Source organism: Nyctereutes procyonoides, unplaced genomic scaffold (genome assembly GCF_905146905.1).
Source record: "Nyctereutes procyonoides isolate TBG_1078 unplaced genomic scaffold, NYPRO_anot_genome, whole genome shotgun sequence".
Classification (NCBI taxonomy): Eukaryota; Metazoa; Chordata; class Mammalia; order Carnivora; family Canidae; genus Nyctereutes; species Nyctereutes procyonoides.
Window position 1 is genome coordinate 19063549 of NW_026575135.1, and position 24901 is coordinate 19088449.

At 46.7% G+C, this 24901-nt stretch overlaps 1 protein-coding gene across 1 annotated transcript; it reads right to left on the minus strand.

The window, feature by feature from the left end:
* Positions 1-24901, minus strand: NANS (N-acetylneuraminate synthase). The gene is made up of 6 exons (XM_055302723.1): positions 24690-24901; positions 19160-19375; positions 6673-6772; positions 5281-5435; positions 1923-2189; positions 1-231 (listed from the first exon to the last, which is right to left on the minus strand). Exons 1-6 carry the CDS (start codon positions 24819-24821, stop codon positions 22-24), a joined length of 1080 nt encoding a protein of 359 aa, XP_055158698.1. The 5' UTR covers positions 24822-24901; the 3' UTR covers positions 1-21.

Sequence of the window (24901 nt, forward strand, 5' to 3'; positions counted from 1 at the left end):
TTCAGAGAACGGCACTTTATTTTAAGACTTGATTTTTTTGCCATGATTTTCTACCGATTCTTCCAAGATGGTGTCGTCTTCTTCAACAGTGACCAGGACCTTCTTGCCCACAAGACCAAAGATGTCTTCAGGAGGGTAGCCTTTGGGCTCACCCACCTTCACGGTGAGCATGTCCAATGTTAGAACAGTGCCTTCTGGAATCCTCACTTTGGCCACCACAGACTTGCCCAGCTGCGGATAAAATTAAGACTCAGTGTCGGCCTCATAGAAGTTAACTGGTACGTGTTGTTTTATACCTAAGGTCCCTGACCAGTTTTCACAGGATACCCGGGGAGTAGTGACCCTCTTGTCCCCTCAGGGCCTAGAAAAGTTTGGGGTGTGGGGTGTACTCAGAGGCTCAGAGGAGGGGCCTTTGGATAAACTACACAGGAAAGAGCTCAGGTTCTACAGCCAGAGCCAGGTCCAAATCCCCTTTAGGTGGGTACAAGCCATGGTGGAGTTTCTCTGCAAAATAGGAAATAACAGTGCCTTCAGCTTTGTCAGACAACTGTAAGGATTAGCAATAATAATGTCGGCAATCTACCCGGAATGCTCCCAATAAATAAAAATTATGATTACTTTTATCATCATCCAGTTCAATATCTCACTTTGAACATGGGAAACAGGTCCACAGAGGGCAGATAACTTGGCCCAAGTTGCAAGGAATGGGGATCCTGAGTCCTGGCCCACTGCTCTTAGAGGACACAAAACTTAGGGCCACCCTGCTCAATAAAATAAGAATATGGGGGGGAGGGGCTCACAAGCCTGAGTATGCTGCTACTCAGAGGACGGGAAAGGGCACCACCTACAAAGGGGCAGACAGGCAGGTGAGGGGAATAAAGGGTACCGGAAGCTCATGACCAGACTTTCTAGGTCTTGTCCATAAATGCTGATGAACAAATCACTGTATCACTCGATATCTTCCGTGTAAGGGCCAAAGAATCAATTCTACAGCTGCATGCCAGGACAAAAGGTCAGCAGCGGATGTCATCAGATGACGCATCATCCTGCTGTATAACACTGTTTGCCCAGGGAGCTGAGGGGCTCAAAACCAAATTAAGGGCTCAATTCTTCTGCCCTTCTGGTACAGTTCTCTCCCCTTCTCCTTTGCCAGGCAGTTTGTGGCCTTTTACTATTATTTTCATTTCCTGGTACATAGGCACCTTTAATTTGAGGGAAGCAATCAAGACCTACCAGAATAAAAGATGACCACATTCCTCATACATGCCTGCTGTTTGGTCTTGGCCTCCACCCAGAGGGCCACAGCAGAATAGGAGTGCCTGCACTGCCGGCAGCCCCAGGACGCCTGGCTCTGTGACCAGAGGCCAAGACAGGTTTAGGCCACGGTCTCCAAGAAGCCTAGATGGTCAGCAAGTCAGGCAGTATTCCTTGGCCCCACCATCCCATCTGTCTGATGGTCAGTGCTGTACAGCCACACTGCTCCCCGGGGAAGATCCGTATCATCCGCCATCAGTGACAAGCCACTGCCCTGCCCATCCAGGGCCACCTCTGCTTACGGATGCCTCCTTCTCCTGCTGGCCTCATGGAACCCTTCTGCCCAATTGTCTCTCAAGGCTCACCTACTCCAAAGGAGTAGGACTTCACCACCCAAGTGTCTCACAAGGCAACCCTGCTCCCTGACAGCTCCTAGAGTCTAGAGCACTGGAGTCAAAGGCTTCAGAGGCTTGGAGGAAAACTGCAACACGATTCTAGGAGACTGCTGAAACTACTGATGCTCCCTTAAGTGACATGCTCCTCCTGCTGCTAATATGACCCCAGACTCTGTGGGTCAGCCTGGGCTCAGGCAAGATGAATACCAACTCTCCTGGCAAGTATGGTCACTCCCAAGACAGTGGAGCCCAGCAGGGTTGTGGAGAACCCACCTTCTCATTGCAGGCCATCTCACAAGGCAGCAACTGCTTGGTCGGGGAGCCCATGGCCCTTTCCACGAGGCGCACAGACCGCACCAGCTCGGCCAGCTCTCCGGGCTCCAGTGAGGCTGAGTGATCACTCCCCTTCCACGTCTTGTCCAAAGTTATGTGACGCTCCAGCACCTTGGCACCCAGAGCCACTGCGGCCACAGATATCGCTATGCCTGTTTCATGCCCTGAATACCCTATGGGAATGTCAGGAAAGAGCTTCTGATATTCCTTCAAAAAAAAAGGGGGGGGGGGCGGAGTTAAATATTGTAGCATTTTATGCACACAGTGCAGAGTCAGGCAGATCTAGGCTGGAGTCCCAGTTTAGCCACTCACTATTTGTGCAACTACAGGCAAGACACTGAGGCTCTCTGAGCTTCTCACTCCTGACATATTGGTACCTGTCCAGGGCTGCTCCAAATGCGTGAAAAGCACTCAGCACACTGGAATGCTCCAAAAATAATGGCTACTCTCAGCAAGAATGCACTCTAAGAATGCTTCACACGGCACAAACCACCTGGAGTAACAAGAGAACTATAACTAAATACCTAAACTCAGTCAAAAAACATCTGCCACATTTAATTAGCCTGAGCTGCTGAAAGCAAGTGTGCTGTATGCACAAATATTGTCATCAATAATATATACAGCCCAATCTCGAAACAATCCTTTGGTGGAAATGCTAAATAATTAACTAATTTGTGATCTATAATTCACTGAATGCAACAGCAGACATTCGTCAAGCGAGTCTTGTCATTGAGGCAGACCAGAAAGCGTAAGTGTAGTAGAAAGACCCAGATGGTTTTTTTTTTTTTAAGATTTTACTTATTAATTAATGACAGAGAGAGAGAGAAAGAGAGAGAGAGAGAGCGGCAGAGACACAGGCAGATGGAGAAGCAGGCTCCATGCAGGGAGCCTGACATGGACTCGATCGATCCTGGGACTCCAGGATCATACTCCGGGCTGAAGGCGGTGCTAAACTGCTGAACCACCCAGGGTGTCCGATGGGGTTTAATATAAGATTAGGACAGCTGAGTGGCATAGGCCCCAAAAACCAGATTAGAGGGCATATGATGGACAAGGGAATAGAGGCTGCAGGGTCAAACGGCTAGAATATGAGTGAGCTGGGCCCAAGATGCGGGGGTTGGGTGGGCGACCAACCCTCACTGTCCTCCAGTATCAGGAGAGGATATTACGGCACCCTGGATAAAAATGGAAGGGTAAGGTGGGTTGTATCCACAGAGAAAGAAAACCAAGGAAAATAATCTGGAGTCACGTAAGGCAAATTGTTGATGATAGTAATCTCTGTGGGATGAGATTACAGAGAATGTTTATATTATATATCTCAGAGCTATTTGAGTTTAAAATCACATTTAAAATTTTTGAATGATATAATTTAGAGATGAGTGAGAAATGGAGAAAAATCTATCACCTGGGAGAGATAGAAATTTAGGTAAAAAGGTAGCAGTAGGGACGACTGAGTGGCTCAGTGGTTGAGCATCTGCCTTTGGCTCAGGACATGATCCTGGTCCAGGGATTGAGTCCTGCATGGGGCTCTCTGTGAGGAGCCTGCTTCTCTCTCTGCCTATATCTCTGCCTCTCTCTCTCTGTCTCTCATGAATAAATAAATAAAATCTTAAAAAAAAAAAAAGGTAGCAGTGTCAGTTTTCAAAAAAGGCTCATTTTTTTAAGTTAAATATGAAGAATATATAGCAACATATCTAAAAGCTTACACTATCGTGGAAAAAAAACCCCAAGAATGTCAAAATACTGTACTACCAAAAGGAAAATATAAAAGGAAACTTGTTAATTGCAATACTGGGATTATGTGTCTGTGTCTGTTTAGAATTCCACTATATAACTACAGTGGTTTTGTATGATAATTACATATACATGTTTCTAATTAAGTTAAGCTTCAGGTGCTACAAGGAGAGAGGGGTGGAGGTGGCCTGAGACAACAAGAGACAAAAGATTCTAGTTCCAGCTTTGCCACCAAGGTGCTGTGAGATCTCACGCAGGTAAGTCATTTTCCCTCTGGGACTGGATTTCGCCATCTGTAAAATGACTGAGGTGGAGTAGACAAAACCCTGGGAGAGAGAAAGCTCCCTCAAGACCGTTACTGTGACCAGTTTGAGCCTCATTGAGGCTCAGAATTACAGGCAGAAAATAACAGAGCCGGCAAATAGCACAGATCAGGAAAAGCCAGAAGTTTCAAGAAGGTCTCCTACAACTCAGTATGATGAAAGCCCAACCGATGTTTGTACACCAGTGTTCCTACCAGCATTCTTCACAATAGCCAAAAGGTGGAAACATCCTAAAAGTCCATCAATGGAGGGATGGATAAACAACATGTGCTATATACACACAATGGAATATTATTCAGCCTTAACAAGGAATGAAATGTTGGCATGTGCTACAACACGGAGAAGCCTTGCACACAGTGTGTAAGTGAGAGAAGACAGATACCAAGGACACGTAGTGTATGATTCCACTCAGAGGAGGTCTCTAGGGTAGTCAAATTCCTAGAGACAGAAGCAGAATGGTGCCTGTCAGGGGCTGTGGGAGAAGGAAATGGGGAGTCAGTGTTTAATAGCCATAGAGTATCAGTTTGGGAAGATGGAAAGGTTCCAGAGATGGATGGTGGTGGTTTAATGTGAAGGTTCCTAATACCACTGAACTACACATCTAAATGGTTAAAATGGTAAATCTTATATTTTATCACATACACACACAAAAAAACCCAACATACTAAGAAAGGATATAAATCAGGAATTCACAGAGGAGGGACCCCTGATGGTCAATACGTATAGCATAAAAAATGTATATATATACAATTATGAGAGCTCGCACCTTGAATTTCAGAGTGGGAAAAATTAAGATTGGTTTTAAGAACATTTAATTTGGGCAGCCCCAGTGGCTCAGCGGTTTAGCGCCGCCTGCAGCTCAGGCCGTGATCCTGGGGAACTGGGATCGAGTCCCACATCGGGCTCCCTGCATGGAGCCTGCTTCTCCCTCTGCCTGTGTCTCTGCCTCTCTCTCTCTCCTCTCTGTGTATTCTCATGAATAAATAAATAAAATCTTTTTTTTTTAAAAAAAGAACATTTAATTTATAATCACCCTCTTTAGAATGTACCTGCTTCCTTAACTGCACAGTTGGTTCTAATTTGATTCTCTAACGGCAAGATTGCCAATGGATGTTCAAATGACATGAAGCATGTCAGGACAGGTGAGAATTTTGGCTATAAGAAAGGCCCCATCTTTCCCACAGTAAATGGCCCAAGAGATGCCATTTTGCTATGGCCTCATCAGACCACGGCCTGCTCACCGTGATGACGCACAGGTTGACGTCCTCAGGGAGGAGTGGGTATGCACTGGTGCACTGGAGGAAGCAGAAGTTGGGGTTGAGAGGCTTCACAATCTGATAGACTTGCTTCATGGTGTCCATCGACTGCATTCCGCTGGAGATCACCATTGGGCGGCCTGAGGGACCCAACACCAACACCGTCATCACTTCCCCTTTCTGGGTTCTGACTCTCCCTCACGCATACCCCAGCTGCTGGCCTCATCATTCATATGAACTCCAAAGACAGCTCGCAAACACTGTGCCAGCCACTGGCGGGGGGAGAGGGGAGCGTGGTGGACTCCTGTCCTCGCCGCTGAGGAAATGTAGACTCCCCTAGCCCCCAATATTATTGTCTAGCAAAACGAACTGAATTCAGGGGGCAGAGGAACTCCACACCCCTCAGAGAAACACGAGCACCTCAGTGGATTAAGAGGCTGCACAGCAGGGTAAAGCGAGCACTGCCCCCAACTCAACGGCATGAGTATGTGTGAGGCCCAGAGCTGCCATCTCCCCGCTGTGTGGTCTCACATGCCTCACCTGCGAAATAAGTATAAAGCATCATATTACTCAGCCATTAGAAATGACAAATACCCACCATTTGCTTCAACGTGGATGGAACTGGAGGGTATTATGCTGAGTGAAATGAGTCAATCGGAGAAGGACAAACAGTGTATGTTCTCATTCATTTGAGAAATATAAATAATAGTGAAAGGGAATAGAAGGGAAGGGAGAAGAAATGGGTAGGAAATATCAGAAAGGGAGACAGAACATAAAGACTCCTAACTCTGGGAAACGAACTAGGGGTGGTGGAAGGGGGGAGGAGAGCGGGGGGTGGGGGTGAATTGGTGACAGGCACGGAGGGGGGCACTTGACGGGATGAGCACTGGGTGTTATTCTGTATGTTGGCAAATTGAACACCAATAAAAAATAAATTTATTACTAAAAAAAAAAGTATAAAGCATCATAATCATATAACCTGCTTCAGTCCCAGGGTTGTTATGAGGATCAAATGAGATGATTCATGTTGCAAAACCCCTTTACAGACCGTAATGTGCAGAGGTTAGATGTTATGATAGACGTACAGACTATTTCTCAAAGTCCGAACTTCCTCTAAGAAATTCTGTATACACTGCCATATCCTCAATTTCATATAAATAAAAATAAAATAATTTTTCATTTTTAAAGTTCTTATAAAAACGGGCTTATCCTTAACTTCTTTCCTTTCAAGACAGCACACAGAAAAGTAGGAGTATATGTTAATTGAATAGAGGTTTCTAATGCCTTCAAGGAGACTCCTTTAGTGGGCTCTACTACAGAAGCAAAAATGAAAAGATTTGGAACTTCCTCATTTTAGGGCAAAAATTAAACACTTACCTTTTTTGGCTGTCTTTTCCAGATAAGGAAAATTATTAGTGTCCCCAGATCCAACTTTGAAAAACGGAACATTCAGCTCATGCAGAAACTCAACTGCCATCTATAAAAATCAAAGAAGGAGCTCTTTTTCACCACTGTTCAAAATCACTGTCCTCAAGTCAGGCGAGGAGCCACAGACAAACAGAAAATCCCTCCTCTTGCCCAGCAAGAGGGCCTCTCACAACAACCTGAAAGCAAAGGTGTGTTATCAGTCATTTCATTCAAATTCCAACGTTCATTCATAGCCACCCACCCGTTTATCCAACAAACACTGTGTGCTGGCCTGTACTGGCCATGAACTCTGCAAAAGAATCGGACCCCAGGCCAGATCCTTCCTTTTTCAGGTGCCCAGGGTCCAATCGCAAAAGGGTCATGACCTAATCTTGATCCAGAAATCCAGGTGGTGAGAAAGTGAATGTCCCTCAAAGGCCTTACCCTTTATCTAAAACCAAACAGCCAGGAAGAGAGGCCATTTCAAACCTTGCCACAAGGGGAAAAAATGGAGCATTTTATGGCCCAGCCCTGACACAGTGATCCACAGGTGGCAGGGCCCATCAAATCCAAACCCTCTCAGCCCCTAAACCACACTGCCCACAGGAAAAACAAACCTCCATCACTTTTTTTTTTGGACACATCACTGCTTAAGGTTATCTGTCGAGGGCCCTTCACCATCCTTTGCCCCCACCAGGATTCGTTAATAAGACTCAGGATCAGGAAATTGGCAAGTGTCAACAAATGCTAACAGAATCAGCAGGTTGCAAGTTTTAAGAGTAAAATCTCAGTTTGTTATCAAATTATAAAACTCCCCCAAACTACCTCTTATTACTATTTTTAAAAATGGGAGTTGGAAATCAGAAGTGGGAAGAATCAAGGTCTCAGAATGTTTCCAAATATCTAAGTTTGATCTGTTGTAAAATGTTGCCTGGGTTTCAGACGTAGGTTTGGGGGATGCCTGGGTAGCTCAGTGGTTGAGCATCTACCTTCAGCTCAGGTCATGATCCCAGGGTCCCGGAATCAAGTCCTGCATCGGACTCCCCTCAGGGAGCCTGCTTCTCCCACTGCCTGTGTCTTTGCCTCTCTCTGTGTCTCTCATGAATAAATAAATAAAATCTTAAAAAAAAAATAAGTAGGTTTGGAAGGCCTGATTGGCTGGGTCACTGCTTCTCACACTTTAATAAATGTACCTCAATCTCCTGGGGATCTTGCTCAAATGAAATGCAAATTCTGATTCTGCTGGGTTAAGGAGGGACCCGTGTTTCTATTAAGTTCCTGGTAATATAACCACTGCTGTTCTGTGAATCCTATTTTTTAAGGCATTAGGTCATCATGCCTGAAAACCCAGAGGGCACAGGGGTGGCTAGGAACAGTGTGAGAAGGTCATTCTGCCCGCAGGCTCTTCAAATCAACCCATCATTGCCTCAGCTTCCTTCCATCCTGCCGGCAGGTGATAAGCTCCTCCAATCATTGGCCACACGCAGAGACAAACTTTCCTCTTGTGTAAATCCCTTAATATCATGAAGGTGAGAGCTGCCGGGGAGCCAGACTCAGTGGGTAACCAGCCAGTGAACAGTTCACAGGCAGTTCACAATGCCCTGGGTCCAAGAGACACGGTGCAGCGTGGCCTGAGTGCCCCCTACACCCAAGCCTGCTAAGCTAGCTTCGCTGCGGTTCCTGCCGTCTGCCCTCTGCTGGCTTTCCCCCTCGCCTCTCTTGTCCCCTCCGTGTTGTTCTCTCTCACCCCTCCTGTTTATGTGTGTCTCACCAGCTCTATGATGGAAGTGAAAAACACTCCTTCTAATGGGTTTACTGAACAAAGTCGACCGCTCCCACTTTTCTCTATCCGGCAGATGGAGAGAGTGTTTTCTACTGTAAAAGGGAAAACCCTATGCTAAGTTTTCTTCTCTCACAACGTCAACTCTGGAAAACTGTGCGGAGATTCCTCAAGAAGTTAAAAATAGAGCTACCCCACGACCCAGCAATTGCACTACTGGGTATTTACCCCAAAGATACAGATGTAGTGAAGGCACGGGACACCTGCACCCCAATGTTCACAGCAGCAATGTCCACAATAGCAAACTGTGGAAGGAGCCACGATGCCCTTCGACAGATGAATGGATAATAAAGATGTGGTCTATATATGCAAGAGAATATCACCCAGCCATCAGAAAGGACAAATACCATTTGCTTCAATGTGGATGGACCTGGAGGGTATTATGCTGAGTGAATAAATCAATAGGAGAAGGACAATCATCATATGGTTTCATTCATAAGGGGAATATGAGAAATAGTGAAAGGGACTATAAGGGAAAGGAGGGGAACTGAGTGGGGAAAATGAGAGAGGGAGATAAACCATGAGAGACTCCTAATTCTGGGAAAGGAACAAGGGGTAGTGGAAGGGGAGGTGGGCGGGGGGATGGGGTGACTGGGTCATGGGCACTGAGGGGGGCACTTGATGGGATGAGCACTGGGTGTTATACTATATGTTGGCAAATTGAACTTCAGTAAAAACAAATTTAAAAAAAAACAAAAAACAAAAACAATGTTCAACTTCTGCGAGAAGGGCTTATCAGATGACAAATCCCCAAGGGCACGAAGAGGAGAGGCACAGGGTGAGCAGGAGCACGGAGGGGTCAAACGCAGGAGAAACACTCCACAGAAGCTCACCTGGGAGGGCTGGAAAATGGGCTGTGGCAGTCCTCCTGGAGACCCAGCCCCACCTAGTGGCGTTCCGAACACGGCCACTTTGGAGTAACCTGCACAGGGTGCCAACTGCAGAGATGGTGCAGACCCCAGACGGTACAGCCCTGCCCAGGGCCCCTTAGGCGCAGTCAGCGCCACTGCCCCCCCCCCACCTCGTTCTCCACAGGCTCTCGGGCTTCCCCTAGGCCTGCTCACCCCGCTGTCCAACCCTTTTCCACGTCGGGGTACCGTGCAGCCAGGCAGCCTCACAATTCTCCCTCCCTCCAACCCCAGCACGAAGGCTTTCTCCATCTGTCTGAAAGGAGCCCTGCTGACAGGGCCTTCCCTGCGCATCCACGGGCTGACAGGTGCAGGAAAGGGGCCCACCAGCAACCTGGTTTCAGTGAAATGCTGCACTGCTCCCTCTTAGACGGCCCCCAATAAAGACACTCATCTAGCTTTTTTTAATCCCAGTGTTTCCCAAATTTATTCAACTCAGAATCCTTGTATATTAGAGGGGAGCGGGGGAGACAGGCTTTATTATTTATAATTAATTGGTAGTACTTAATTATCAATAAATGAGACTCGACAATGTGTGGCCACAGAACTCCCTTTCCATGTCATGACCCACTGATCTGAGGGGTGACAAAAGCAAGAAGAGGAGCTGGGATTTTTCTAGAGCCCCTTCCCCGTCCTCAGACTTTTGAGGTCCTGTGGAAAATGGAAAGAGGGCATCCCACAGGGCAGCTCTGATAGGACAGGGCACTGGTGTGTGAGGGCAGCATGTCTTTCAGGGGCCACCCCGACAGTCATGGCCTTCATTTGCTTTCTCCATAGAACTCTCCATTTAGACCTAAGGAACTCTGCTCATTTCAGCCCTGTTCCATGCACCTCTCTGTAGCATTGACCAGGTGCCCTGGTAGTTCTCTCAGTCTTGATAAAATTCCACCACACTGTAACCTTTCCTCAGCATACGAAGAACACCCTGGGACAGCACACAGAGTGGAGAAACGAGGCACTCGATAAATGGCTACCGTCCACAAGGAAGTCAGGGTGGTAAATACTCAGAGCCACCTGCCAGGTAAACACAGAACAAGGGACCAACCCACTTCCAACAGCCAGGCAGACAGGACATGCTGGTTCAGGAAAGGGACCTGGCCAGCAAATTAACTCTTGGAAAGACTCTTAAGAATGCATTTCCCCTCACTGCCTCTGCCAGGGTCAGCCAGGAAGATACTTGGGAACAAATGGCAATCCTAGGGCAGAGAAGCCTCCCTGTCCAGACAATATGAAGCAAAACAGCTCCAAAGGGTCCTAAATAACAGAACAGCTATCATTCGGTGGATGCAGATTTTGTGCAGCCCTCACATCTGACCTCTCACCACAGCCATGTAGGGTGGGCATCTTTACTATCTTGGTTTCTTTTAAAGATTTTATTTTTTTATTCATGAGACACACAGAAAGAAAGGAGAGACATAAGCAGAGGGAGAAGCAGGCTTCTGTGGGGAGCTTGATGTAGGACTTGATCCCAGGACCCCAGGATCACGACCTGAACCAAAGGCAGATGCTCAACTGCTGAGCCACCCAGGTGCCCCTATTCTGTTTTTTACAGATGGGACACTTGTGGCTCAAATAGGGTTTCAGTGATGAGCCTGAACCCACAAAGAATCAGCACCAGAACCCGAACTCAGAGAGTGGCTGCAGAGCATGTGTCGCACATGCCACACAGAAGGGCTTCCTGGGGAGTGGAGGGAAAGGAACCAAAGGGTGAGGCCAAGAGGCAGACCCTGATCACCAACACCCAGGCTCTTCTCTTCCAGCTGCTCCTGCTTCTACCTCAAGGCCACTTGGGGGTAAACGACCTACACAAATGACTTGACTAAGCAAGCCTCACCGATGCACAGAGGTGCTCTCCCTCCTTCAGAGTCCACATCCGGGTGCCTGGCAACGTGGACCGAGGAGGACAGTCCTCATCCCAGGTGCGAGTGGCCTTGGTGAGATCTTCTTTGGCTCCGCATCAGAGTGGGGAGAGCCTCTGGACGGCAGCCTGTTCACACACAAAAGGGAACTGAGGCCCAGAGAGGGCAGGGAGCCACCAAGCTGAGATGAACTTAGAGCAGAGCCAAGGCAAGAAGGCCAACGTCCTGCCACTCCGTCTGGTTGCCCTCCTTAACGGTAAGCTGACGTTTGCTCCAAGCTGGCTTGTGCTACGCTGTGTGTCAACAATCATGGGTAATCCTAACAACAACCCTGCAAGATGGGTTCAGGTACTAACCCCGCTTTGCAGCTGAACAAACAGAAGCACAAAGAGGTCGAACCACTTCCACAGGGGCTCCCCACAGATGACAGCAGCAGCACCTTCAAACTCAAATCTTAAACAGGTGACCACACAGCCTGGGTATGCACCATTCAGCCTGGGGCCCCAAAGGTTTGGCTCTTTATGCTCTTACAAATGACTACGGACTCTACAGGGTTTTTGCTTAGGTAGGTTCTATCTCCATCTACTCTTATTTATCAAATTAAAAGTAAAACTAAGGAATCTGGAGTGTTTTTAACTTTAAAGTTTTAATTGTGAGATAATTATAGCTTGACATGAAGCTGTAAGAAATAACATACAGAGAGCCTATGCACCCAGCACCCAGTTCCCTCTACTATAGTGTCACCTTGCAAAACTAGAGCATAAAATCACAACTGGGTAAGGGATGTTGACAGAGTCTGCTGGTCTTATTCAGATGTCACCATTCTTACACGGATGCACTTGTGTGTGTGTGTGTGTATCCAATTCTATGCAATTGTACCACACGCACAGAATCGTGACTACCAAGCTGACAATAGAGAACTGTGCCATCACTCCAAGGCTTTTTTTCTTTTAAAGATTTTATTTACTTATTCATGAGAGACAGAGAAAGACAGAGGCAGAGACACAGGCAGATAGAGAAGCAGGCTCCGTGCAGGAGGCCCGATGTGGGACTGGATCCCGCAACTCCGGGATCATGCCCTGAGCCGAAGGCAGACGCTCAACTGCTGAGCCACCCAGGTGTCCGCTCCAAGGCTTATATAGCCACGTCCACTTGCCTCCCTTCCCTTCCCTAACCGCTGACAACTATTCATCTGCTCTCTATCACTGTAATTTTATCATTTCAAGATTGCTATAGAAACTAAATGATAGGGCAGCCCCGGTGGCGCAGAGGTTTAGCGCCGCCTGCAGCCCGGGGCGTGATCCTGGAGACCCGGGATCGAGTCCCACGTCAGGCTCCCTGCATGGAGCCTGCTTCTCCCTCTGCCTGTGTCTCTGCCTCTCTCTCTCTCTCTCTGTGTCTCTATGAATAAATAAATAAATAAATCTTTAAAAAAAAATAAGAAACTAAACGGTATAGTATGCAACCCTCCGAGACTGGACTTTTTACTCAACGCAATACCCTGGAGATCCATCCAAGCTGCAGCATGTATCAGCACTTCATTCCTTTTTATGGCTGGAACCATTCACCTGCCAGAGAACTATCTGGGTCGTTCTAGTTTGCGGGCTATTACAAATAAAGTTGTTACAGACATGCATGTACAGGTTTCTCTGTGAACTCTAAGTTTTCATTTCTTTGGGGATAAATTACCAAATGACACCTGGTGGGCTACATGATGAGCACATCTCTAGTTTGTGCTGCTGTTTTTTTTAGGTATGTAATAAGTGGTTATTTTTTTATTGAGCTATAACTGACACACAACAATGGGTGTACACCATGATGTGATATGCATATACATTGTGAAATGATTACCCCAATAAGTTCAGGTAACATCGGTTTGGCACATAGGTGTCAAAATTTTTGTATGTGTCCAGTTTATAAGGAACTACCAGTATACTCTGAGTGAACTGTGATATGATACCACATGCGAATTGTATTAAAATAAAGTTGTGTTCAGAAAAAGGAGAGCGCCGTATTATTTTGCCAAGTGATTATACCATTCTACATTCCCACCAGCAGTGTATGAACAATTCATTTGCCCTGTGTCCTTGCCACTAGTTGGTGTTATTGTTATTTTTTGTTTTAGCCAGACTGATAGCTCTGTGGAAATACTACATTGTAGTTTAAAACTGAGAATTTTTTTAACATGTTATTTATTTATTTTAGAGAGAAGGCACGAGCAGGAGAGGCAGAGAGAGAGGGAGAGAGAATCTCAAGCAGACTCAGCACTGAGCATGGAGCCCAGTGCAGGGCTCAATCTCACAACCCTGAGAAACGACCTGAACCACAACCAAGTCAGACACTTAAATGACTGAACGACCTGAGCCAAAACCAAGTCAGACACTTAACTGACTGAACTGCCCAGGCACCCTTAAAACTGAGAAATTTTTGAACAGACAAGCACAAAAGAAAAAACATGAATTGGAGGTCATCAAAATTAAAGATGTTTGTGCTTCCAAGGATACAGCCAAAATGTGAAAAGACAACCCAGAGAATGGGAGCCATTTCTGCAAATCATGTATCTAAGGACTCATATCTAGAATATATAAAGACAAATAACCCAACTAAAAATTGGCAAAGGATCTGACATTCTTCTGAAGAAGGTATACAAATGGCCAAGAAGCACATGCAAAGACGCTAAACAGCAGGGAAATGAGAATCAAGACCACAATGAGATGCCATGTCACACTTGCTAGGATATCTAGAATCAGAAAGTCAGATGGTAACAAATGTTGGTGAGGCTGTGGAGAAACCGGAACGCTCCCACACTGCTGGGAGGATTGTAAACTGCTGCGGCCACTCTGGAAAATGGTCTGGCAATTGCCAAAAGTGAAACAGAGAGTTACCATATCTCTCCCAAGAGAATAAAAACACGTCTAAACAAAACCTGTACAAGAATGTTCATGGAAGCATTATTCCTAATGGCCAAAAAGCAGAAACAATCCAAATGTCCATCAACTGATACGTGGGTAAAAAAAAAAAAATGTAGCATATCCATAATGTTGCCTATTACTCAGCAATAACAGAGAGAAGTGCTGCGGAGAGAGGCTCTGACACAAGCACAACACAGATGAACCTTGAACGCATTACTACGTGAAAGGGGCCAGTCACACAGAACCACATACTGTCTCACTCTGGTTATCCCAGCAGTCACTGGTGCATCTCACAGAATGTTGAAAGAATCCAAAGGACTGTATGCATCATGATCGTGTTTCGATGAAGTTCAACAGCACACAACGCTATCATGTTTAGGGACATATGCTTGTGTGGTAAACTTTTTGCAGAAAAGCAAATAAGTGACAGAAAAGCCCAAATTTACAGAGCCAGAAAGATAAGTAGTGGCCTAGGGCTGGGAGGACAGAGGGGATTGAGAAATAAATGACTAGGAATGGGTACATGATAAAAATGCACTGAAGTCGACTGTGGTCATGGTCACACAACTCTGAATATACTAAAAACAACTGAATTGTTAACTTTAACTGCTGAATCGTGTGGTCTGTGAGAAGAGTGTTACTAAAACAGAAGAGCACACAGCACACCTTTCCTTAGCCAATGCTGGGAGAATGATGCCATCACATATCACGCAGCCTCTAGAAAACTCCACTATACACTTGGGAGAGAATGCCAGTTAAAAAAAAAAAAAGGCAAATCACCTCAGAGTATCACTATGAAACCAGTTTGGACCTGGTGGACCTTTTGAAAGGTCTTCTGATTCCCCAAGGGGTTCCCGGACCCCACTTTGAGAACCACCGCCACACTCCTCCCAGTACTCTCATTTGTTATTGTTGCTTTCTGGTGTCACTGCAAGGGAACTCCCATGTGACTTTCTTCTACTTCCCCTTTCTTTCGTCAGGTTTTAGAAAAACTGTCCTAGGGAAACAACTACGTGGTAGAGGACAGGGGAATGACTACACCACCGAGGCTAATTATTTTTATTTTATTTTTTTGTTTTTTAATTTTTTTTAAATTTTTATTTATTTATGATAGTCACAGAGAGAGAGAGAGAGAGGCAGAGACACAGGCAGAGGGAGAAGCAGGCTCCATGCACCGGGAGCCCGACGTGGGATTCGATCCCGGGTCTCAGGATCGCGCCCTGGGCCAAAGGCAGGCGCCAAACCGCTGCGCCACCCAGGGATCCCCTATTATTTTATTTTTTAAAGATTTATTTATTGGGGTGTCTGGGTGTCTCCGCTGGTTAAGCCTTCAGCTCAAGTCATGATCCCAGGGTCCTGGGATCGAGCCTCACATCAGGTTCCCTGCTCACTAGGGAGCCTGCTTCTCCCTCTCCTCCTGCCCCTCTCTTCCACTCGCGCTCTCTCTCACTCACTCTGCTTTCTCTCTTATTTATTTGAGAGAGAGTGTGCACAAGTGCATGCGCCTACAAGCTGGGGAGGGGCAGAAGGAGAGGGAGAGAATCTTAAGCAGACTCCCCAGTGAGTGTGGAGCCCTACATGGGGCTCAGTCTCACTACCCTGAGATCATGACCTGAGCCAAAATCAAGAGTCAGATGCTGAACTGACTGAGCTACCCAGGTGCCCCAAGACTAATTATTTTTAACAGGTTCAGCACTTAGTCCTCCAAATGAGAGTGTTTCTCAAAGTCCTTACTCTGGGAAAGACTGTAGGCTTATTCCAAAGGCAATACTAGGGATGATCCAGAATACTGCCATAAGCTTTGGAAATTCTCCCTAGAGCTTTGCAGGCCCTGTCTCATTACTGACTTGTTACTACGTCAATCAGACCAAAAGTTTCACGTTTGGGCACAAGAAGGATCAGTAGTTTCCTGAACCCAAACCTGCCCTCTGAGGATGAGGGCTTGGCTGTCTCTGAGTGCCTGAGTTCCAGAGGACTGCCAAAGAGCAATCCCAAGATGCTGTGAACTCGCAGTACATGAAGTAATAAGCACATCACCAAAACAAATGTCACTTTCTAGGTGTGACTTTCCTTTCACCAGGCACTGGCTTAGCGTGTACTGGCATGTGCTAAGATCAGGATGGACTAAATGCCAGGATCCGGGTTCACAGTGAACACACAGTGCCCAGCCTTGAGACGTGTGCTTTACGTATACGGTCTCACCTGCTCCAGAAGACAAGCCTGCATGTTAGGTATTTTAATAACGCCTTGCCCTTTACCTACGAGGAAAGAGACCCAGAGATTAGCGACTACGGACACCTTCCCTGTGAAATGGGGATAACTGTCCTATTTGAAGAGGTTGTTAAAAGGAGCAAATGAGTTGATATGTTTAAAATACCCAGCATAAAACTTGGTACCTCATAAATACTCAAGAAATATTAGTTAATGGTAGGGCCAAAAACAACACCTAAGTCTTTCAGATCCTAAAGCACATGTTCTTTCCTGCTTAAGCTTTTGTGATTTACAGATCCTTTAAGGATCTGATAAAAACCACTAACCCTCTCTTTGGTTTGGCTCACTCATTTATTCCTTCAACAAATACCTCCCAACCACCTACTGCATGCCAGGCACTGGGGATGCTGCGGGGCTAGCAGTCTGGTAGGGAGATGGCATAGTTCACACCCAATCAGACAAGTACCGAGCACCAGGAGAACACAAGAGGAGGCACCTGAACCAAGCAGGGGAATATGAAGAATTTCCCGAGGATATGCTACTTGAGCTGGGATCAGGAAAAAGCCCAGGAACTCCTCAAGGAACACTTTCCTTAAAAAAATCCATCTCCTGGTCCCCAGAGCAGCTCTCGGGCCCAGAGACTCTCCAGTCACTGACATCAAGGTGGTGAAGAGCAAGGGGGAAGCCCAAAGGCCCTGCTGAGCTCCTCGAAGCCACACACACACCTGGCCTGATGCCCAGGCAGAGTTGAAGGATTGAAGAAAGCACACAGCACCAGGCATCAGATCTGCCTTCGAGACCCTTCTCCTAGCTGTATGACTTTGTACAAACTTCCTGGCCCCTCTGAGCCTCTATTTCTTCAGCTGCAGAGTGGTGCAGAGTAGGGATAAGACATTTACTGTAAGTGAACGTGCTTTGTAAGCCAGAACATATAATTCAAAAGTAGGAAATTATGATCATCAAGTGTACAACTGGATCCAAAGAATGTCATGCTTACAAAAGCTGCAAATTAAGGGATGAATCTGTGCTAGAGAACGGAGGCCTGGACTTGTCGTCTCCCAAAGATGCCTAGGCTCTCTGCCTCCCTACCCCGTTAAAACTACAACAGCCTAGGCTAGACTTATGTTTCTTTTCAACTCAATTTACAGACATATTTTGGGATTGGAACAGTGACACAAACAGTCAGGGAGGCCTACAAAAATGAACCGGAATTGCTTCAAATAGTCTAATCGACTACAAGCATTCCAATTGTTTCAAGAGCCATAATAACACTTGTAGGTTTTATCTAATCATCTATTTCTGCAAAGCTATCCTATGGAAAGAACATAAAATACAGAAAAATGATGTTCATCTCAGTATTATTAATAAGCACAGAAAACTGAGAGTAACTTGCATGTCCAAAACTAGAGAAATGGTTAGGTATGTTATAAATCCTTTAAAAAAAGTATTACATTGGTGGGGCTCCCAGGTAGTGCAGTTGCTTAAGCATCTGACTCTTGGTTTCGGTTCTGGTCGCAATCTTGGGTAGTGAGATTAAGCCCCACATCAGGCTCTGTGCTCAACATGGAGTCTGCTTAAGTTTCTCTCTCCCTTTACCCCCGCCCCGGCCTGCTGCAATAAATAAATAAGTAAATAATTTTTAAAATGAAATACTACATTGCTATCAAAAGCTTTAAGCATGGGGTACCTGGGTGGCTCAGTCAGTTGGGCGACAGACTCTTGGTTTCAGCTTAGGTCATGATCTCAGGGTCGTGAGATGGAGCCCCACAATGGGCTCTGCACTGAGCTGAGGGTGAAGCCTGCTTAGGATTCTCTCTCTCCTCACCCTCTGCCCCCCCTGCTCACTCAAGCCCATGTGCTCACATGCGTGTGCTCTCTCAAAAGATAATAATAAAAGTTAAAAAAAAATAACTTTAAGCACAAGACGTGGGGACTGAGATGTCAATTATATCTCAATAAAGCTGGAAAAAAAAGCCCAGATATGGATAAAAGCTTGTGGTATAAGGTTAAATGGGAAAAGCACACACAGAACTAAATATTCCCAAATGTTGCAACCAGGCAATAAAACATGCACATAAAAAACTTCAGAAGGAAATCTGTAAAAAGAGCCACCAGACAGGGAGCATGGGTCAGTTTTTCCTGTTTCTAAACTTCCTATGATATTTATTATTTTTACAATTAAAATTTTGACATTTGAAAAAGAGTTCATGAGGGAATCTCAAAGAGTCAGGTCACAGAGCAGATGGGACCCTCTTGGGTCCCTGGCACTGGCAGGACCCTCCCCGGATGTCAGCATGACCATTCTGTGAGCCACTCAGGATGACTACTGATGCCCCCCACCCACCCAAATCTGCCACGGCCACTCAGCAAGGGGCAGATCCCTATCAGAAGGGAAGTTTCCTGATTCTTAGTCCAGGCCACTTTCTGCTGGGAGAAAACTGGTCTGGTTGGGGTCTCCCACAAGCTTAGGGGACTCAGGGATGTTAGTGTGGCTCCTCCCAAAAACAACTTGTTTGGAAACTTCTGGTATTCCTCCCACCAAATCTCACCGGGCCTCTGCTCCCCCTGGCCTCCCATTTAGTTAGGCACTGATGCAGTTAATGTGACATGGAACTCTAGGTCCACAAAGCACAAGAAAAGTCTCAAGTGAGCAAATGCTGGAGCTGACTCTGGGCCAAAAGCCACCAGGCACCTGTAGCAAATGACAGCAGCCCTATGAGGACTCACCTCATCCATGCCCGAGGCGGTGAAGAAGATGCCAACCTCCTGAGCGTATCTCTGCAGCTCCCTGTACTGCTCGTGGCTGAACTCCAGGTGGCGCTTGTGCTCCCCGTACGTCTTGCCCCAGGAATGCTTGGACGTATAGGGCCTCTCCAAGGCTTTCCGATTAAACTTGTACTCCAGCTCGCTCTTCTGGAACTTGGCACAATCGGCCCCACACTCCTGCAACAAACATACAACACACCTGTCGTGGATTCTCAGAGAAAAGGTAAATGTCGGAGCAAATGCTCTGACATCTGTATCTTTAAAAATAGGCCAACTGACGACAGGCAAAGAGGAACAGGAGAAGCAAGAAAGTCTCAAAGGAAGAACAGGCTGGGGATGGGGCTCTCCCCTATTTTCCCCCCTTAAAATGCAAAAAGAACCAAAAATGGGCACTTTTTTCCCCACTCTGTTTTATATTAAAAATAATTAAACAGTTAAGGAAGATTTTAAGTTGGATAACTCAGCAGAGGACAGCAAAACGAGCACTGGGCCAGAGTTGAGAGGCAGTCAGGACCTGACCCTCACTCTTGGATAAGTCCCTCCCGCTCTCAGGACTCAGCATCTCCATCTCCATACACAGCTGCCCTGGGCTAGCTCCAGGACCTGCAGCTGTTCTGAGGAGCCCCTAACGGGGCAGGAAACAACTCTGCTTTTGCTGTTTTGCACTTGTGCTTTTCTGCATGGCATCTTGTTTGAACAAGAGGTTCTGGGACAAAAAGTAAACAAGACTTAGAAAGGCCTAGGCCTTACTGAACAGAAGCTATAACATAAAAGCTGGGTTGTTCAAGTATAAAATCTATAATTCTATTGCCAATCAACCCCCAATCTCAAAACTGCTTTTTAAAAAAGATTTTAAAAAATAAATAAATAAAAAATGAAAAAGATTTTATTTATTTATTTGACAAAGAGCACAAGCAGGGCGAACAGCAGGAGAAGGAGAAGCAGGCTCCCCACTGAGCAAGGAGCCCGATGTGGGGGCTTGATTCCAGCACCCTGAGCCAAAGGCAGATGCTTAGGCAACTGAGCCACCTCAGTGTGCCCCTCAACCAGGTGCCCCTCAACTGCTTTTAAAAACCATTCAAGGGGGGGGAATCCCTGGGTGGCTCAGCGGTTTAGCACCTGCCTTTGGTCCAGGGCACGATCCTGGAGTCCCGGGATCGAGTCCCACGTCAGGCTCCTAGCATGGAGCCTGCTTCTCCCTCCTCCTGTGTCTCTGCTTCTCTCTGTGTCTCTCATGAATAAATAAATAAAATCTTAAAAAAAAACAAACCATTCAATAGAAAGATTAAGGAAAATCCTCTAAAGTCTCTAGCTCACTGACATTTCTACAGACAGAGTTATTCACATTGCTAAAAACCTCACTTCCAGAAATATCTGTGCTAGCAGTGCTGTTCCCACTCCTGGAAAGACCACAAGATGGCATGGTCAGGAAGGTTCAAAAAACATGAGAAATGAAAGTGACCTTGGGCAACAGAGTTCTCATTGTCTAGAGGAAGATCCCCCGTCCAGAGAAACCTGAGCAAAGCCACACAGTGAGTCTCTGGCAGAGCTGGACAGATCGCTTTGCTAAGGCTGCAGAACGTGTGTCTCCTGGCCCATGACTGCCACCTGGAACCCAGCTACTCCAGGCCACCAGCAAACTAAGGGGGGAGAGGTTCACAGAGCATTGCTTCCCCCCGTGGCTTCTCAGCTCTAACTCAAGGGGTGAACTTACCTTCAAAAAGTGAAAGGGCTTGTCTTCTCTGGGCAAACCTTTAATTTACAGAAAGAAGATAGATGTGAAGTAGCAGAAACTATTAGAGACAAGAGGTCAGATAAAAATTCTACTACATTCTACATGACAGCAGTTGTCTGGGGAGAAGAGCAGGTTCTTTCTTTTTCCTCCACTTCCTTCCTAAGACTCAGTGATTTCTTTCTTTTATTAAAAAAGATTTTATTTATTTTTATTTGAGAAAAAGCAAGAGACAGAGCAGGAGTAGAGGGGGCGGGCAGAAGGAGAAGCAGAAGTAGACACCCCTCCCCACCTCTACCCGACTGAGCAGGGAACTTGATGAGATGCAGGGCCCTGGGATCATGACTTGAGCCAAAAACAGACACTCAACCAACTGAGCCACCAGGATCCCTCTTTTTATTTATTTATTTATTTATGTATTTATGTATTTATTTATTTATTTATTTTTCCTCTCTCTCTTTTTTTAAATTATTTATTTTAGAGAGAACAGTCACAAAAGGGGCAGAAGGAAAGGGAGAGAGAATCCCAAGCAGACTCCCAGCTGAGCCTGGAGCCAACCCCAACTGGTGGCAGTGGGGAGGGGAGGGGCGTGGGCTGAAATCTAGAACCAAGGGCCAGTCACTTAATGGACTGTGCCAACCAAGCACCCCAAACTGAATTATTTATTAATCTATTTCATTTTATGGTAAACTCCAGGTTTAGAAAACACAATCACTGTCCCTGTTTTAATATAATGCCGATGGTTTCTTTGTTCAAGTTTTTATTGATTCTCTCCTGGCAAAAAGAAAACAACAACAACAACAACAACAAAAAAAAACACCCACAAAAAAACAAGCAGCAAAACCCCAGGATCTAAGGTGTGATGGGCCAAAGTGTGATGATCTCTTTGCAGCAAAATTTGGAAGTTAAAAGTATATTCAATTAGTAAATCTCTAATTATGTTTACAGTTCATATATATTATATAATTATGATGGTATATTTTGTAGGAAAATAAAAATAACTGAACTCAACTTTAAATATTGCAAATAGATTCATTTATTGTATGAGTAACTCTGGATAATTAAACAAGGGAATGGGACTATTTGGCAACAAAGACTAAAACAAAAAAATCCTAAAATACAAGGATTTCAAGATACTCCACTACTTTAAGTTTAAAAACAAAAACACAGGGACGCCTGGGTGGCTCAGTGGTTGGGCGCCTGCCTTCAGCTCAGGTCGTGATCCTGGGATCCAGGATAGAGTCCCATATCAGGCTCCCTGTGAGGAGCCTGTTTCTCCCTCTGCCTATGTCTCTGCCTCTCTCTCTCTCTCTCTCTCTCTCTCAGTCAGTGTCTCTCATGAATGGATAAATAAATCTTAAAAAAAAACAAAAAAACACAGGATGCCTAGGTGGCTCAGCGGTTGAGCGTCCACCTTTGGCTAAGGTCGGGATCCCCGGGTCCTGGGATCCAGTCCCGAATCAGGTTTCCCTCAGGGAGCCTGCTTGTCCCTCTGCCTGTGTCTCTGCCTCTCTGGGAGTCTCTCATGAATAAATAAATGAAATCTTTAAAAACACACACACATACAATTATAAAATAAGTGAAACTGAAGCCTAGGGAGGAAAGAGCACCTGCCCAAAATTATTCAGCTAGTAAATAGTTATCTTCACACCAGTCCAGTGCTCTTTCCATTGTACCACAGCCTCAATCTCTGCATTTTCCTCCCCTCACCCCAGAACTAACCTCCACAATGAAAAGAGAAAGAAAAATAACTTTGTTTCTATGGCTTCAATGTCTCTGGGGATTTTTACAATCTCAGAATTCAGAGTTCTCACCTCTGAATTTATAGGGAACATGAATTAAGAGCAGGAACTACCCCCCTAGAAAATAATGTTACCACACAAAGGCTTATGCCCTCCAGTTAGGAACAAACCTCTGCAGTCCAGTATTTACTAGCTGTGTGCCCTTGGGCAAGTCACTTCTCAGAGGGTTTAAAATGAAACCAATAGGGGCACCTGGGTGGCTCAGTCGGTTAAGCCTCTGTCTTCAGCTCAGGTCATGATCCTGGGGTCCTGGGATGGAGCTCCACATCAGGCTCCCTGCTGAGCAGAGACCCTGCTTCTCCCTCTAGCCCCTGCTTGTGCATGCACACACTCTCTCTCTCTCTCTCTAATAAACAAATAAAATCTTAAAAAAAAATAAGGTGAAAACAATAGCATCTACCACATTGTATTATAATAATGAAATGAGATGGTGCATTTAAAGCATTTAGCCCAGTATCTGATAGAGTAAGCACTCAAAAACATCAGCAGTTGTCACTCTTTAAAAGTATTTTTTATCATTCAGTTGGCTTCCATAAAAGCAGAGTTAGTCCTAAACGAAGAGCAAGATAAATACCTAATCACAATTAACGACATTAGGTGAACACCTTTGACTGAAGGGAAGGGGGGGAAAAAAGATGGGAGCGAGCCATCTCTAAACCCAGGAATCACAGCACAGACCTCATGCTGGGGACTAAGGTCACAATAAAAACACGATAGTCACCCATTCAAGGGTTTCACAGTTGAACAGAGAGAGCAAGGAACTTGGACAGTGACAATGCAATATGATGGGAGCAATGACAGGGGCCCAGCCTTGAGGGGAAGGGTTGGAAAAAAGCATCCAAGTAGACCTGGACAGGAATGGAAATCTGCCGGGGCACCTGGGTGCCTCAGTTTGGGCTTCTTTCTGCCTTCTGCTCAGGTCCTGATCCCAGGGTCCTGGGATCCAGGCCCGCATCAGGTTCCCTGTGGGGAGCCTGCTTCTCCTTCTGCCTCTCTCTCGGTCTCTCATGAATAAATAAATTAAAAAAAAAATAAAAATCTAAAAAAAAAAAATTGCCAAGAGGGAGCAATGAATATTTATAAACCTATCGCTAATAGCTAACATTTATTGAGTCCTCTGTGCCCAATACTGTGCGAAGAGCCTTACATAAATCATCCCGTTAGATTCTTACAAACTCTATTAAGTACTATTATCAGCCGATTTTCAAACGATGAAACTGAGGCTCACAGAGAGGTTAAGTAACTAGTCCGTGTTCACGCGGCTGGTAAGTGGTGGCGTCTGAATTTGAATCCAGAGCCCGGACGGTTTAACCATTTCATATTCCAAACACAAGGAAAGGCAAGTGAGAGGAGATCACAGCAACTTCGGGAACTTCCGGAACTTGCTGGAAGTAATTCAAGGTCGTTGAAAGATGTCAGAGACGAAACAATGAGCGGGCAGGAAGGAACCAGGTCACTGAGGTCTTGAAGACTACGGTGAGGGGTTGACTCCACCCGCGGGCCGTGGGGAGCCACTGAGGCAGGGGTACGACCTCATCAAACCTGCGCTCTAGAAGATCCTTCTGCTACCCGAAGGGGGCAAAGGACGGGTCAGGAGGGTGGGGAGGGGTGAGGAGGACGGCAAAGATTTAGGAACGGACATGGCGAGCCGGACGCCAGGGCGCACGCGGGGTCCCGGGTCCCCGCCCCCGCCTGCTGTCTCCGGGCCCCGCCCCCGGCCCCAGGCCCCGCCCCCGGGCCCAGGCCCCCGCCTGCTGTCTCGCGGCCCCGCCCCCGCCCCCGTCCCAATCCCCGCCGCCTGCTGTCTCGCGGCCCCGCCCCCGGCTCCGGGCCCCGCCCCCGCCTGCTGTCTCCGGCCCCGCCCCCGCCCGGGGCCCCGCCCCCGCCCCCGGGCCCCGCCCCCGCCTCCGGTCCCGGTTCCTGCCGGCGCCTTTTCCGCCCCGGGCTCTGCCCTCACCTTAGCCGTGCGGATCATGCGCTTGGCCACTTCCAGGTCGCCCTGGTGGTTCTGGCCGATCTCGGCAATGATGAAGCACGGGTGCTGCCCGCCCACCCAGCGCCCGGGACACAGCTCCAGCTCCAGCGGCATCGCGGCGGCTCGGCTCGCCTCGCGCTCCGGCGCCGCACCGCCCGCCTCGAGTCCGGCCCGCTGCCCAGCGGGGACCACAC